Source organism: Contarinia nasturtii, unplaced genomic scaffold, assembly GCF_009176525.2.
Source record: "Contarinia nasturtii isolate CC-2019 unplaced genomic scaffold, AAFC_CNas_1.1 Cnas_scaffold_993, whole genome shotgun sequence".
NCBI classification, from domain to species: Eukaryota; Metazoa; Arthropoda; class Insecta; order Diptera; family Cecidomyiidae; genus Contarinia; species Contarinia nasturtii.
The window spans coordinates 1,632,579-1,649,386 of NW_022198340.1; the positions used below are offsets into that span (position 1 = coordinate 1,632,579).

At 32.0% G+C, this 16,808-nt stretch overlaps 3 protein-coding genes across 3 annotated transcripts; 2 read left to right on the plus strand and 1 right to left on the minus strand.

Annotated features, from left to right (window-relative positions):
- The first annotated feature begins 150 nt into the window (after nt 1–150).
- LOC116343455 lies at nt 151–4,365 on the plus strand. The gene is made up of 13 exons (XM_031771505.1): nt 151–359; nt 582–647; nt 712–784; nt 853–968; nt 1,044–1,226; nt 1,307–1,519; nt 2,473–2,548; nt 2,655–2,731; nt 2,804–2,876; nt 2,944–3,059; nt 3,154–3,324; nt 3,399–3,617; nt 3,680–4,365. Exons 2-13 carry the CDS (start codon nt 588–590, stop codon nt 3,749–3,751), a joined length of 1,449 nt encoding a protein of 482 aa, XP_031627365.1. The 5' UTR covers nt 151–359; nt 582–587; the 3' UTR covers nt 3,752–4,365.
- Nucleotides 4,366–4,954: 589 nt separating this feature from the next.
- Nucleotides 4,955–5,939, plus strand: LOC116343379 (23 kDa integral membrane protein-like). Its single transcript, XM_031771403.1, has 5 exons — nt 4,955–5,021; nt 5,081–5,190; nt 5,251–5,421; nt 5,501–5,713; nt 5,781–5,939. The coding sequence occupies exons 1-5, from the start codon at nt 4,964–4,966 to the stop codon at nt 5,874–5,876; spliced, it is 648 nt and encodes a 215-aa protein (XP_031627263.1). The 5' UTR covers nt 4,955–4,963; the 3' UTR covers nt 5,877–5,939.
- Nucleotides 5,940–7,583: 1,644 nt separating this feature from the next.
- LOC116343361 (CD63 antigen-like) lies at nt 7,584–14,004 on the minus strand. The gene is made up of 7 exons (XM_031771382.1): nt 13,700–14,004; nt 8,919–8,991; nt 8,713–8,785; nt 8,522–8,637; nt 8,187–8,348; nt 7,856–8,071; nt 7,584–7,775 (listed from the first exon to the last, which is right to left on the minus strand). The coding sequence occupies exons 2-7, from the start codon at nt 8,979–8,981 to the stop codon at nt 7,710–7,712; spliced, it is 696 nt and encodes a 231-aa protein (XP_031627242.1). The 5' UTR covers nt 8,982–8,991; nt 13,700–14,004; the 3' UTR covers nt 7,584–7,709.
- Between the last annotated feature and the right edge of the window lie 2,804 nt (nt 14,005–16,808).

Here is a 16,808-nt window from a genome sequence, read left to right on the forward strand (position 1 = left end):
ATATCATTCAGTTAATGTAGATGTGCGCTGATAGCGGCATCTCTCAATCGATTGTTGCAAGTTTATCGTTGGCTTTGTTGTCGTTTAAACACACACGAAAGGTGCAAGGTACGGCTCGAATCATTTGTACTGATACACTTGTGTGTTTGTGCTCACAACCGACTATGCTCATATAGTTGAATGTCTGTGATTTAGGCTTTCAATATTCTCGTCTGTATTAAGACTGCCGATATCAACGAAAAAAAGGTATAAGAAAACAGCTGTCAGACTGAATTGTAGCGTCAACAAGTAAAGTAATTATTCGATTATATCGTCATTGAATTTAACTGTGTGATTAAAAAAAAAAATTATCAAAAAAGGTAAACAAAAAACAATAACAGTTTTTACGATTAAATTGGTTGCTCTGATCTCGAATTTGATGTTCAATCAAATGAACGTTGAACGACCGAAGTGACCACGCTAAATTCTCTTCGATCACATGTACTAAACGGTGCACGCGTACATTTAGTTCGGTCTTTCTTTGTTCATTTATTTAAAACGGAGAAAAATCTTTATTTCAAGTTTAAGTTTATTTTTTATAGACCAAAATGGACCCGGGACCAAGCCTTGCGAAATATATGCTATTCTTTTTTAATTTACTGTTTGCGGTAAGTTTCTTACAATTTTCTTAAATTATTCAACATGTTTTACATTGATGTTGAATTTTCTTAGGTACTTGGCGTCGCAATGGTAGTGATTGGTGTGATTATTCGTACCAAACTGGTGAACTATCATGATTTCATTGGTAAATAACTGATTTTTTAAACGAATAAAATACTGATTTTACAACAATAATTAATGAATAATTTTCAGAATACGATTTGTCGCCATATCCGATTCTTTTGATTGGCGTCGGTTGTGTTGTATTCTTTATTGCGTATTTGGGTTGTTGCGGTGCTATCAAGGAAAATTCATGTATGCTTTGTCTCGTAAGTGTATTCACAACAAACAAACAATATACGCCTTATCTGCTGTTGATAATCAATGTTATTTTTGGTTTTCAGTACGCAATTATTTTGATTATAATCGTCGGTGTCGAAATCGGTTTCGTTGTTGCTGCAAACGCAAAAAAAGATGCATTGGAAGAAATCGTTGACAAGCGTCTAAAATTCACCATAAATTCCATTGCAAACCATACGGATTCGAGTGTGGCGTACTATGAATCTTGGCATTTACTTCAAACAGAGGTATGGAATTTAATTTTGTCTATTTGGTTTGACGATGATAATAATAAAGAGTTTGACAAAAAAAAATTTAATTGGTTTAGTTGAAATGTTGTGGGATTGTTGGGCCAGAAGACTGGAAAAATGTGTTGCCAAAAGTTGAACTACCCGGTTCATGTTGCCAAAAGGCGGCAAACGATACTACATGCACCGTGAATACCGCTTCGAAAACTGGTTGTAAAGCAGCTATCATCGACTTTTTGAACAGTAATATAGTGACGGTAATTGGTGTTGCTATTGTCGTTGCTGTTGTTCAGGTATATTTTTAGTGCTATATTTTGTTTTGTATGCAGAAAAGGCTTTAATTTGAATTATCTTTCTTATTTCGTAGTTGTTAGCCATAATTTGCCCTTGCTGCTTATATTCAGTGTACAGACGCGATGAAATGTTACCAAGAAGATGGAATCGTCATTAAACAAACAAACACTTTCACAATGAATGACCAATGCCTCTAATAATCATTGTACTGAACGCAGAAAATATCCCATGTAAAATTTCGACTTTCAGAGTAAAATTAGCGAAAAAAAATCTCTTTAGTGAAAACCTGTCAATTAAGTTCATTTTTTTTTTCACCATAAACTGTCAAATTTGTAATAGAAATAAAAATAGAAGAACAATACATAAATAAATGACTGATAGTTAATTTGTGACAGAATCATGTGATTATTTAATTAAAAAGAAAAACGAGAATTAGTCGTATTTGGAGTCACATTATGTTCATTCCCAAGCAACGCATTAAAACCAAATATACTATTCTTTGTACGCTGTCCTATCCGGTCTTATTCAAGTGAAAAGTGGCGATAATCGCTACAAAATTGAGTAACAAGTGGGAGACTATAGCTTGACACAATCAATGCTCGAGAGCAACATTTGAGCAGTTAAAAATGTTTGCTGGGAAATAAAAGGTTTCGTTGCGGCTCTGTGTTTACCGGTAGATAAATGTTTGCGTTAATCATATTTACATTTCAATACGCTTGCCGATGACTCAATTCACAATACATCAATTCGTCTGTTCTACTAGTCTTATTTTTACTTCGAAGAAAAAAACTCACATATACATACAGAAATCAGTCGTTATTTCGCATATTAATTCTCATGTCTGAGTGGCATGAGTCAGATACAGATAAAAAACCGAGTAAAAAAGTATAGCTCACGAAACCGAATGCGTTCAGACTAAATTCAATCATCAACAAGTGAATAAGTCAAATAGCTTGACATTTTAGGCAACGATTCAGAACATTTATTCAACAAAAACTTATATAAATCATTCAAACAAGTGGTAATTGGTGGGTAACCAATAGTTAGTGTTGAAATATTTCGATTTACTTCAATAATTTTCGTACAATTTATAGAAATTGACAATTTTTTCCGAATTTTAAAAAAAAATTCCAGATTTTCAAGCCAGCAAAATGGATCTGGGAGTAACTTTTACAAAATATGTTGTGTTCTTTTTCAATTTCTTATTTGCCGTAAGTGTTCACAAATTTTATTTGAGGTCATTTTGTGTTTTACTTTTTACAAAAATAATTCCCATATTGCAGATAATTGGCATTGGAATGGTTGTAACTGGTTTTATAGTTCGCACAAAATTTATCGACTATCATGATTTCATCGGTATACTGCGCATTAATTTTAAGATAACTGACGTGTGATTTTAACTAATTTGCAATTTTATTCGTAGAATACGACCTCACGCCATACCCAATTTTATTGATTGTCGTTGGTTTTGTTGTGTTTCTTATCGCATTTTTCGGTTGTTGCGGAGCTATTAAAGAGAATACATGCATGCTATTTTTGGTGAGTGTAATCTTTGCAGCAAAAACAAACTGATCGCAATATGTATCGTTTGTATGATGACTAAATAACTTTGGTATTGGTTTCTCTTATACAGTATTCGCTTATTATGATTATGATTGTTCTGTTCCAAATTGGTATTGTTGTTGCTGCTTTATCGAAAAAAGGCGATTTAGAACAAATTGTCGACAAGCGTCTCCTTGATACACTTAAAAAATCAAAAGACAACTCGAAACTCTTGAAATCTTGGGATTTGCTTCAAAATGAGGTAAGGTTCATAGCACTGAACGAAAAATATTTACAAAATTCATAAATAAACTTCAAAAAAATATTTGTATGTAGCTACACTGTTGCGGTGTCTCTAGCATGAATGACTGGAGTGGTGTTATAGACTCAGACCCTACCATAATGCCAGGATCATGTTGCCACAAAGGCATCGATGACAAGACATGCAGAATACAGGATGTCAAATATCCCGGCTGTAAAACAGCTTTTCTGGATTATTTGAACAACAATATGTACACCGTGGCTATTTTTGCAATTGTCGCTGCTTTGGTTCAGGTATGTTCGAAATATGACAATACAATAACACACAGCTTTAAATGATTCACATCTTTTTGCAGGTGCTCGCAATTATATTCTCTTGTTGTTTGTACTCGGTGTACCGACGAGGTACTCGTTCTTATTCCTACTAAACAAGCACACAACATTTCAACATGAGAATTTGAAAAGAAAAATTCAAATGTGTTTTAAGATCAGTAGAGTTACCGATTTTGATTTATTTATTTAACAGATGAATAAATTTCGATTCATCTCGAAACTACAATCATATTTCGAGATAAACTATATTTTATATATATAGATATAAATAAAAATTGAACAAAGAATGCAATCATATATTCTTATAATCCCATCAATGAATCAGCTTGGCTTCGATAAATGACTCAGTTTTGTTTTTTGAAATTATTAATACACTTTATCTACGTATAAGTTCTAATCTCTCGTCAACTTAATGAGTGTAGGCGCACACTAAATATAAACCAATTGTAAAATTTTACACTGAATTTATTTTTATTTGTTTGTTTTTTTATCTTTTTTTGTTTATTTTCCTTTGTGTCGGTGCGGTGTTGTGATTATATGACCGACATAGTACGAACGATTTATCTCTCGATTATTGTTTTGAACAATTGACATTTTTTTGAATGAAAATTGAAGAGTTGCAATCTCAATGTCCATTTTATACTGTAGATAAGAAGTATTCATTTCACCAAATTGACCAATATCAATAAACTTATATTAATGTAATAAATCACGATGCATTTCCAGAAATTTGATAATAAAAATATGAACTTTTCATGGACGATCTTTTTTTTTCTCTAATGATTCAATGTTTAAATTTAAAATCGATGACAAGCTAACACTTTAATAAATTGATTCGAAATGAAGGTGATGAAATCAAAGAAAAATAATATGAAATGATTAACTTCAAGAAAAAGTCACAAAATAATTGAATTTTCTACCAAATTTGACAAAGTAAAACTAATGCAAACTATTCCAATTAGGCGCCATTGTTTGAGTACAAACAATTATTTCTGTCATTGAAATTGTTTCAGTAAATACAAGAAGCCGATCAAAGTACGATATTATATAGAAAAAAATTAATATTCGGATTGATCAAAGTCGACGTTTTTCGTACAGTCTTTGAAAATATTCAATAAAATTGATTTTTTTTAATTCAACGGTGAAAAAATGAAGATTGGGATCATTTTTATAAAATACGTTGTATTTTTTTCGAATGCATTATTCGCTGTAAGTTTTACAAATTCTAACAGCAACATCCAGACATTTAGCTCAATCTTTGGTAATATTTAAAAATTTCTCAAATGATATAGATACTTGGTATTGGAATGATCGCCACCGGTTTTATTATTCGCGAGAAATTCGACGAATTTGATGAATTCTTTGGTAAGTGACATCATCATTTTGAAATAGTTTCATAAATGTACCATCATTTTCAAATGAAGATTTCACGCCATATGCGGTAGCGATGACCGTTCTTGGCTTTGGCGTTTTTCTGATCGCATTTTTGGGCTGCTATGGTGCAATCAAAGAGAATACAACCGTTCTATTGGCAGTGAGTGTAATGAAGCCAAGAGTCGATTCTTCAAATTAACTTGTTTTCGAATTTGTACAGTATTCCAGTATTATGATTGTAATTGTTTTCATTGAAATCTGCGTTGTGATTGCGGCTTTTATAAAACGAAGTGATTTGGAGGATGTTGTTGAAAAAAGACTCTTCGATACCCTTCGAAATTCCAGTGAGAATCCGGTCTACTTTGCTTCTTGGCATTTTCTCCAAACTGAAGTAAAAGAGTCAACCGTGATATTTTTGTTCAAAATTCTAAATAAATTTAATCGATTAACAAAAAAAAATGTTTGCATAGCTAAACTGCTGCGGCGTATTCAGCAAGAATGACTGGAATGGTATTTTACCATCTAACGTAATACCCGGATCTTGTTGCCAGCGAAGCATCGATGATGAGACATGTACTCTAGAGGAAGCAACCGGAACTGCATGCAAAACTGTTTTCATTCAATTATTAAACAAGAATTTGATCACAGTAGCCCTTTTTGCACTAGTTGTTGCATTGCTTCAGGTAAACACTCACTCAATACCACATTTTATATATACATGTAGTTAATGTTGTTTTAAATTTTATGCAGATGTTTGCAATTGTATTCAGCTGCTGTTTGTATTTGGTATACCGACGACGTCCACAAGCGACAAAGTACTCTCAATCATCTTCGCAGAATTTGTAAGACAAAAAACAAACCAATTATGCACATTTTCATTTATTTTCCTCAAAACTCAATTCACTCCAGCCAGACAATATATTTTGATTTTGTCATCTGGATATTTCAGCTCATCTGGATAACGTTAAGCGATGATACGAAATGAAAACAATAGAAGTGATTGTTGTACTGTATAGATAGGTATAAACATACTACCATAACTATAACAATCACTTCTATTGTTTTCATTTCGTATCATCGCCTAACGTTATCCAGATGAGCTGAAATATCCAGATGACAAAATCTAAATATATTGTCTGACTTCAGCAATTGTTGTTGATAAATTGGTTTTAGTCCAACACACGTCTTGTGTTCATCGGTAAAAAAATGAAAATTAAATTGAATATTACCAATTCACCGGTATCCAACTTTTTTTTCGTGAATGCCTTATGCCAATACATTAGTATTATCGCTGAAGATTATCAAAGTCGTTTTGAGATCTATTCAAAACGACCTTCCATTTTTCACCTGAAAAATCTCAATGCCTTAAATAAGATAAAACAATATTGTTATTTTTGTCATTTTCAGTTTACACAAATGTTTATTTCTTATTGAACTGAATGGATGCATGCAAAACACATGTCTTCATTATATAGAATATGTATACACATCACACTAGTGATCAGAGATTTCTTATATATGATACATAAACACATCGAAGGGATATGATATTCAAAAAAACTGTTTTGCATAAAATTCGAATCGTTTGTTTGTTTTTAAATCTAAGGCTGATTTTAGGCATTTCTTCAGAATTTTAATTTTGGACCAATCAACATTTCATGCGATTATTGTTAACCATTTACATTGAGAGAAAAAAGGTGGATTTTTTTTATTCATTTGCTTCGTTCTCAAGCCAACAACAACATAAAGAAATTGAGTAGTGCTTAGATGTACACCATACGATATATTATTTAAAATTATTTCATTCTTACGTCTAAATGAACTATTCTGATTATGCCAATTCATTTTCGTTAAAAGTAATTGTGTTTGTGTGTGTGTGTGTGTGTTCACTTTAGAATTTTTGTTATATTTTGTGTCTGTTTAAGAATTTCATTGATGGAATGTTGTGATTTTAAAAACATCAATATGCTATTAATTAGCGGCTAATTTATTTATTTTTTATTAAGAAATAAATATATATTTAATCTAAGATTTTTTCTTTATTTCTTGAATTCGATGGTTGATTCCGTTCTGTTTTCGTCGTTGGTGTAAACACCATAAACAAGACAAATGAAAAAGATGTAAAGTGAATTAAATAAATTCAACATTTTTGAATATTGAATAAGAAATATGATTTCATCAAAAATTCCGAAAAAAAATCTTGCAAAAATATGTGTAGATTAAACAAAATTAGTTCATTTTGAACTGTCAACTAAATATATGCTATGTAAGTTAGTGTTTTTCTCTCTTTATGTACTGTGAAAATTCAACGAATATAGAATATGATGTGTTCATCAAATGGATACCGTTATATGCAATACATAGACTTCGAGTGATACGAAACCACGAGGTCGATGTCTCCATTTTGCATACCATCCATTTTTACGATGACTTGTATATATAAATATAGTTCAATGAAAGCCGTTAAATATAAATCGTATCGATCGAAAAACATGATCGACTTTGAATTATATGTTTAAAACTATGATCTTTGTTGTGTTGCTGTTTGTATCATGATTTGTATATGTTTTTTTTTTGTATTTTTCATTTGTTGCGATGATTCAGTTTCTTCGATGATATTTGTGATGATTCCGAGTCATTTATAGTCTTCTTTTGATTGAATTTTTATGTTTTTTAAACTTAAACGGCTTCGTAGTTCTTACGGAATGCTCGATACAAGCAACAAGCGTAGCCCAAACCAACAATCTAAGCATAGAATAAAAAAATCGAAAAATTAGATTCTGAAGAATGCAGAATAATTAAAATGTTTGGTTTGTTTGACATACTTGAATCAATCCAACGGCAACAGCAACGCCAGCCAAAATAGTCGATTGAGAGCTTAAATAGTTAAGCAATGATGTTTTGCAACCTTTTTGTGTTGCATCTTTTTTGGTACAAGGCTCGTCGATTTTCAATGTCAAACAGCATGAACGCGGGAAAGCAGAACCATTTAGTACTTTTGGAGTGAAATCATCTGGGCTATTGACACCGCAACATTTCAACTAAATACAATCGAGATTCATTAGATTAATAAAAAAATTGAACAAAATGTAAAAAAAAACGTCCTTGAACTCAATTACTAGTGCCGGAATATAAAATTGAAAAGAGTTTAAATACCTCTGTCTGAACCAAATCCCACTCCTTCTGGTTTGCTTGATAGTTGTTGAGTGTTTGATTGAATCCTTTATCCAGTGCGTTATTCAAGTCATCTTGTCGAACATAGCCGAAGGTGCCGATTCCGATTTCGAACAAGATAATCACGATCAACAACAATGAAAACTAAATCGCGATAAGACAAAAAAAAAATATTATTTTGGATCGGAGAATCCGTACTATTACAATTAAAATAATTGTTCGGGATATTTTTGGTTTTTCATCGAAATGTCATGTTAACACTTCAATTGGTAACCATTCATTCCAAAACGAAAAAGGTCAAAGTATACAAAATTTACCGTGAGAACCATGCATGAGCTTTCTTTAATTGCGCCACAGCACCCGAGGAATGCGATAATAAACACAATGCCACCGATTATCATCAATATAACTGGTGCGCTCCATAGGTCCTCCCCTGTGAATCCACGAAATTCATTCGAATTATAAATGTTTAATTTTGTTTTTACGTGGAATGTTCAATTTCTCTTACCCAGAAAGTTTTCATAGTGATTGAATGCGCTGAAGATAACGGCGCCAACCGTTAGAATTGCAATGCCAGTCAACTGTTAATTTATATTACGAATTTTTATAGTTATTTTCAAAGTACATTTTTGGCATTTTTAAGAAGTAAATAAGAACTATTGAATAAAATGAATAAAATATGAATATGTTTTTCGTAAATATTTTAGTACTCACGGCAAATAGCAAATTGAACAAGAAAACTGAGTATTTAGCACAAGTTACTCCACAGTCAACCATTTTTGTTTAGCTGAAAAATAAAATAGAAAATAAAATTTATAACTTCACTAGAAACAAATTGAAATCTGTTCTCGGAAATTAATTTTTAAAAAATCGTAACACCAATCGTACGCTTTTTGCATCACCATTTTTTCAATAGTGGCCATTAAAACAAAAGTGCCATAAATATATAGAATGACATGAAAGTATACAATGGATGAGTTTGTCTGTCGTTCTATTGACCGTGCACCGTTTTTTTTAAAGAACGAAATCCAAACAATATGGTTTCCGTAGACCCATTGTCTTTCAGTCAGTCTCCGTGATATGAATGTGAGTTTTATGACAATGATTATTGCGTGTCATTTAATTGTCTATTTATTGCTTGTTTCTTTCTCTATGGAAAATCACGCTTCAATTGTACCTCTTACATTTTGAAATTGCGTTGGAGGTAATGTCATTTTCTGGTAGCCTAGCTGGTGTCGCATGAATTTTCGCTCAATATGTGATAAAATTAAGATAGGTCAGCCGTCCGATTAACCTCTAGTCAAATAAATTTATTTATTTTGCGATTTACATTTCATTCGTTGCACCGCATCCAATTATCTTTGATGACAGATTGATTGCATGAAATGTGTCTTTAAATTAATTTTTATAATAAAATACGTTCTTGTGATGTAAATATTTATTTTCGAATCGAAAAGAAAGTTCCTTTAGTATTCCGTTCGTGTATATTCGAAAATTCCATTTCATTTCGATGGTAATTTTTGTGCGACCAATAAATCGTCGAAATCGGATTTTAAAAATGCATGATTTCGAAAAGGAAATTGCATATATCAATGTATATGAGATTTTAAAAATTAATCAGTGCAATTTGGATCAATAATAATGGTCATTTGAAAAAGTGCGCCAGATGTCGAAGTAGCCGACTGTTTACTAATTTGTTTACGCTAAGAAGTGGGACATGTAACGTCATATGAATTTATAGGGACAGTAATAATAACTTTTAAAAACTTCGGTTTCTAGTTTTAATTCGCTCCGTATGAGACTTAATCGACAAACAAACTTCAGTTTGCTTCAGCTAAAAGTGTTTTAATGTAAGTTTCATGGCATACCATCGATTCAATGTGTTATTGTAAAATGCATGACACCACGATATGCGCTCACGTCGCTCATACACATGCTGATTGAAGTGGTTTCGTATACAATACACACATTAAAAAGAAATAAGTGCTTACGTTTTCGTTCTCTAACGCTTTAACCCGAACACAGAAAATGCTTTCAATAAATAATTAATAGACGTGTTTCATCAATAAGTTTGGCATCATGCACACCAGCAAGGATATTGAACCGGCCTAAAAAAAGACCAGGGTGCCGTTCGGAAATCATATACACACACAAAAAATGCGTTAAAAAAATATTATGTGAATTATACGAAGGGTCTGTAATTTTCATATCAAAAACAAGTGCTATTCATATTCAAATGAAATGCGCCTACACGATATATACTACCGATCGCCGACAGTGTTTGTGTGTCGTCGGTTTTCGATATTTTTCACTAATAAAAAAAAAAACAGCAAATCGTATCGGAAAAAATCGCGTGCCACCAAACTGAATATATGTTTATGGAAATTATTATAATAAGAGGTTATTGCTACTACACAGTCATATCCGCCATTGTTTGAATGCAACAATTCGTCCCCTTGTGAGCAAGTGTATGTGTCTATATGCGGCGAGCGCTTTACCATTTATAATTGCCGAACAGTTTGTATTTTTTTTTCTACGTTCGATTGTATTGTTTATATAGTGACTAAAACTGTCCCTATGGAGTGGCAAAAAAACAAACCAACAACGGAAGAATTTACATTCCAAACAATATAATGCATTGTGTGTGAGGAGTGTTCTTTTTTATGAGTCCGCGCGCTTTTGTTGATTCTGGTCGTTATAATGCCAGAAATAAATGTTTGTTTCGCACGTTTATTTGTATGTATTTTGCTCTTCGATTCGGCTCACTTTTCACCGATATTTCTTTAACTTTTGGTCATCAGATCATTATCACATGCGTGTATGACATTTTCATGTTGTGCTTTGTAGACCCCCTTCACAAACCCACTGTTTGCACGTGGTGTTGTATTTTCTAACCTGTAACAATGTTGTCGAGACAACCAACAACAACAACAGCGTTAACACGCTTCAACACGAAAAAACCCGAATAAATTTGCTTGAATGAAAATCGATTAGTGCGATTCAAAAATCAATTTGTCACCACTGTGTATACAAATACAATAGAGTTGACTAGAGACGACTTACATTATTCCGACATATAATAAATTCTTGTCCATGCAAAATGCGATTTAATGATCGAAAAATAAACAAAAAAATGAACTATCGTAATAACCAACTACGACGACCCGAATGGAAATGGTTGTATTAACAAACAGTTACACCGAAATAAATGAATATACGTATGTCGCTCAATCATTGTGAGCTCGTTAAATGCGAAATGAAAATCAATACAAAGACGATATAGAGCAGTGCGCGGGCGGTGTATATGGTCGATTTGATTCGAAAAAAAAAAAAACCATTCTCCTCTATTTTACCGTTGAAAACTAAGGCGCAATAGTAGCATTCGTTTTTGTATTCAATAAAAATGAAACTTATGACATTTCCCTTTTTTTCCCATTAAAAGAGGGAAAAAAATGCTTCAACTACTTTTATTATTGAAAAACTTATGTGTTTCGTTTTTGGTTCTTGTAATACTGATTTCGTGAATTTTACAACGATTTTTTTCCCGGAAATACTTCCAGAAATTCGACTGTGTGAATCAGTTGTGTGACTAACGACACAGAAAATTGCTTGAGATTTGCCTAGAAACATCATCTTTTTCTCTTGTGAAATTAATCACGAAACTTATTATTATTTCATGGTCTTATCTCTCTTTTGTTTGTAGTTTGAAAGTTGGTGGTTGATATCGCAACGAATACATCAACAAATGATATCGCACATTGTCGTGGCTATACCAAATAAGTCATTCGATTTTTCTGTATTTATTCTTTTTTATTTACTTTTTTGCAGTGTTGTTGTCACTGACGATGTTTTTAAGGTTGGGCTGATTCATTACTGCATTGAGTTTATTGCAAACAAAACAGAGTTAAAAAAATCACATTTGACCCAACTCACCCTTATCAGCAGAGACAACAGATAAAAGATGTTTGTACTCAAATTCACGCTCGAAATGCAATTATTAGCGAAAACAACTCTCTTTTCATTTGTTTGATATCATCCAATTTAATTTAAAGTCAACTCACACTGAAATCGCAAAGTGTGAAATATGAAATGCGCGACGAATGAATATGGAAATCGATTCTTTGAGATCATTTAAATAAAATCGATGTGAATTTCATGTGTGTGTGTGCCGGCAACATTTGTTGTAAATGTGCAGTGATCGTCGTATGATTATTCTAAAGAAAGCCTCTAACAAACAAGCGGAAAGTCAAAACAAAAAACCAAACAACAATCGCTTTCACCTGTTTCGAAACCTAATGTTTTGGAATGCATGAAATTATTCTCTCATCGGTTCCATTGTTTTTGTGCAATTGATGAAAAGAGACAATGCCAGCTCGAGAGAGCTATGAGTATGCTCGCATCATATATAGACCGTTTTGATGGTATGTATATTTATACGAAGTAATCTGACGCCATTCTGTAAACACGTACGCAAGTATACATCGGAATAATTTTCATCATTTCAATATGTAATGAAGCCAAAGACGAACAACAACCACAAACGGTGTACACGAAAGAAGAATGCACAATACTTGCGTTAGATAGTGTGTCTATATATGACGGTGTTGTGTTCTTTATTTGGAAACCGTCTTTAACACTTGGCGTATTTTCGGCATGAAGAATTTTCATGCGTAATAGTCTGTTGTAGTGGATGGCACACGAAACAAAAAATTGTAATTTTTCTAACGTTCCATTGCGCTCATCACGCACTTTGTTCTTTGTTACTTTGACACAACAATAGCTTAAAAACTATTAGAATTTCGTTAGATTGCTTTTACTCTATATATAATTTAATGTGTGTTTGTTTCGTAAATTGCCCCGCATAGCGAAGAAAACAACAACAAAAATCAAACACTTTTCACACAGCGAAACGAAACGCGCTAATGTTTCTTCAATTTTTTTATCCAAGTATTTCTAGAATGTTTAGTTGAAGCCATTCATCTCTCAAGAATTTTACTTCGTGTTTTTTTTTCTCTTCTTATTCTCATTTTATTGACAGTAACTTCACTGTCGATTTGAACTTTAAGACGTGTAGCAGTGCAGAGAGAGAGAAAAGCAGAAAAAAGCAATTATTTTCCATGGCCTCGGTGTCATCGGTTTTAGATTTGCTTGATTTTTATTTTATTTGAATTATAGTTTCAGCCATTTGCTGTTTTCCAAACTAATTTAGTTAGAAACAATAAAAGTGACAAAAAAATTGCCTTATCATAAACTCATTTTTGCCTTTGACGTGATGTAACTTTAGCCTTTGATTTGTTGTTTGGATTTATTTAATCGCATCAAATGACACGAGTCAATTATATTTTCAATTATAGAATACTGTCGAGTTAATCTCATATTTCAGCTAAAAGTGATCAATAAATAATGAATCGACATCAAACGCAACAAAACAAACATTCAAATCAGATTTTTTTATTCTATTTCAATCTACTATTGATTATGTTGTTTATTTTTACCTTATTTTGCGTTGTCGTTGTTGAAATTCACTCCGTCGATGTGTTGCACACAAATCAATTACCGTTAGTTTCACAAAAATTACACCAACTTTGATAATGTTGCTTTTGACAAATAGACTTCAAATGAACAATTCAATTGGATTTGAAGATTGCAATTATCACCTTTTACTCTTTTTCACTAGCAAACGAATTCAATGAGAAAATTATTTTGATTCTTTCTTTTTGAAATGCTTTTACTGCTGGTGCGTACAATACGAAAATGTAGACTATTCCAAGTGATACACAAATGCCGACTGAACAGCGACTCTCTTCAAAACAAGCTATTTATTTGTTGGTGCTTATTTTGTTGAGCACAACCATAACACTTCTACTCTCTCGCACACACTCTCTTTGCTGTTGACAATCTCTCTTGTAAGAACTCTCCATCTGTCAAATGTTTTGTCTAATACACAACGTCAATTGTGAACGAGTCACAACTCACAATGCAACGATGTGTTTTTGTTCTTGAACAAAACAAAAAGTTTGACTCTTTTAGTAAATTCAGAATTAGATTTTTTTCACAATCTATGTTCAAAGTTCAGGTATTTTCAGATGAAAAAATGAATTTATACATTTATATCACTGAAGTGACTTGGTCAAAATCACAAATTTTTTGTTTGATTTTTTCGTCACTTCAGAATTGTTTTTTTTTTCTTATTCAACTCTTTTGAATATCTAATTAAAAATTGAGTGAGATTAAGATAGCAAAGCGTGAAGTATTTATTCATAATAAAAATTACACTTTATTCAATTTTCAAACAAAATTGGTATTTATTTTACACTTTTTAGCAAATTCCAATTAACAAACTAATTTAAACTGGAAGAGTTTAATCTTTCAACATTATAAGTGAAAAATTGGTACTTTATGCACTTTACTTACTAAAAATCTGATATCAGTAGTGTGATATAGTAAGACGCAATTACTAATTACTAATTACTAATTGTCACAAAAAGTGATATATTATTAGAGGTAGTAAATAATAGAGAAGAAAAACAAGTAAAATCGACACATTCTTGTAACTTATAATTATTTTTTATTTAAGAATAATAGATAAATAAATAAATAATAATAATTGTTTCGAAATTTTGAGATATTCTCTATATCTATACCTTTCTTTGTTGCTGGAAAAAAGTGTTGACAAATAATTTGAACAGAAAAATCAGTTTCGTAAATAGGCTTGATTTTGAGTTCTCATTTAAAATCCATTATGAGAAAATTTCACGTGAAACATTTCTATCCTGAGTATGTAACCCATCCTTCGAAGAAAAATACAATTAATTTATTTGGCGAAGGACATTGAAATACGAATATCCTCCATTGACAACCTAATATTGAAGACAATTTGTATTTACTCATTATTTGCTTCACATTTTATCAAAATTACTTTCTTATAAGTTTCGCGGCTTAAAATGGTGTTTCCAAAGCCTTTGAGGTATACAGGTTGTTGAGTGGCGATAATGATCATCGGCAGAATTCTTTGAGTTTCAATTGTCAGCTCATACCTAAGAGTTGATCAGAAGAAAAGAATGGAAAAAATGGAAATTAATCAATGCGTAATGGATCGGAATAGAAAATGAATCGAAGGAATGGGTCAGGAATGGTAGAGTAATGGAATAGTAATTTTTAAGTAAGTATGCCTCGCTCATACCAGTCACTTTTGAACAATTCATCATCGATTGCTTCAAAATGCCAGCAAACTCCTTCGCCAAAGTTACAACAGAAGAATGCAATAGCGAATGACCAAAAAATTAAAGTGACCGGACGAATGTACTCCATTAAATTTTCGATATCTCTAGCCTACATTCAAATATAAAAAATGGATTCCATCATAATCATGAACTATAAATATAAACTATGTTCTTAACCAATTCCATCTGAACGACCAAAAGCAGTGTACAGCAAATCGTCGAAATGCTCCAAAGTAAAACAAATGTGTTTATAAATTCATACAAATCCATAACTCCTTGAACCAGTCTAAAATATTTAAATGGACATTTAGAACACGTTAAATGGATTTTGATAAATTTACGCAACTCTTTCGCATCCCAATGAAATTTTATGAATTCCACCAACTGTCGCTTATAAGTGACATGTCCCTTTCGGTGTTTGATACTTTTATTCAGAATATTTAATTGTCCCTTCAAATCGATGGCAAGCGATGTCAATATTTCACATGATCCCATTATCATGATGACATTACAGAGCCCAATATGAATAATATAATACCACATTGAAAATTGAATTGCGAAAGCGCAAAAATATCCATAAATTGATCTCCAAACGAAAGGGAACCTTTCAAAAAGTTGGAATTGATGTAATACATTTTATCGATTCTTAACATAAACTTACCACATCGGAAAGGGCAAACCGAAAGCATCGCCGCCCAAATCAGTTTTAAAATATAAGTATAAGGTTTTGGTAAGATTTGGCAACATTAAACCAGGGATTGTAATCTTGGTATAGGTAAAGTAAAGTATTTCACTCCATTTTTCGATCTTTTCATTTGCCTTAATATAAATAATAGCCGACATTTTATTTGCTAGACCTGGAAAGATGCTCATAAAATGATTTTATAACGATTTTATTGACAAAATGATAACACCCACGTTTTTCTATGACACTCTCAGCGTGCTCAATCAATTTAAGTATTTTCTGAATGAATTCCACAAACATTAAAACCATAATTAATATAGTGACCAATATGTAAAACGATTCACTATATTCTCTCAGGTTTTTTGCTTTGAAGAGAATAAACAATGTGGTAAAAAGAAAACAAACTCCGAATAAAATCAAAACGAGAATATTTTTCGGATTGAAAGGTCTTTTATTGAGAGCAGTTATTGGACGGATGCCCAGGATTTGAAGTGGTTTTTTAATCTGTTCAAAGATTTTCATGGTGTTTTAGTACGTCACTTTGATTTGAATTTCGAATGATGACTGATAAGAATTCATCTGTTCGCTTTTCAACTGTTTAACTGACAAATGAACGGTAACATTTGTGGTTTTATCATCTGTTTAAACTCTTTAATTAAAAACATCACGGAAACATCAAGGTGTATAATCAAATAT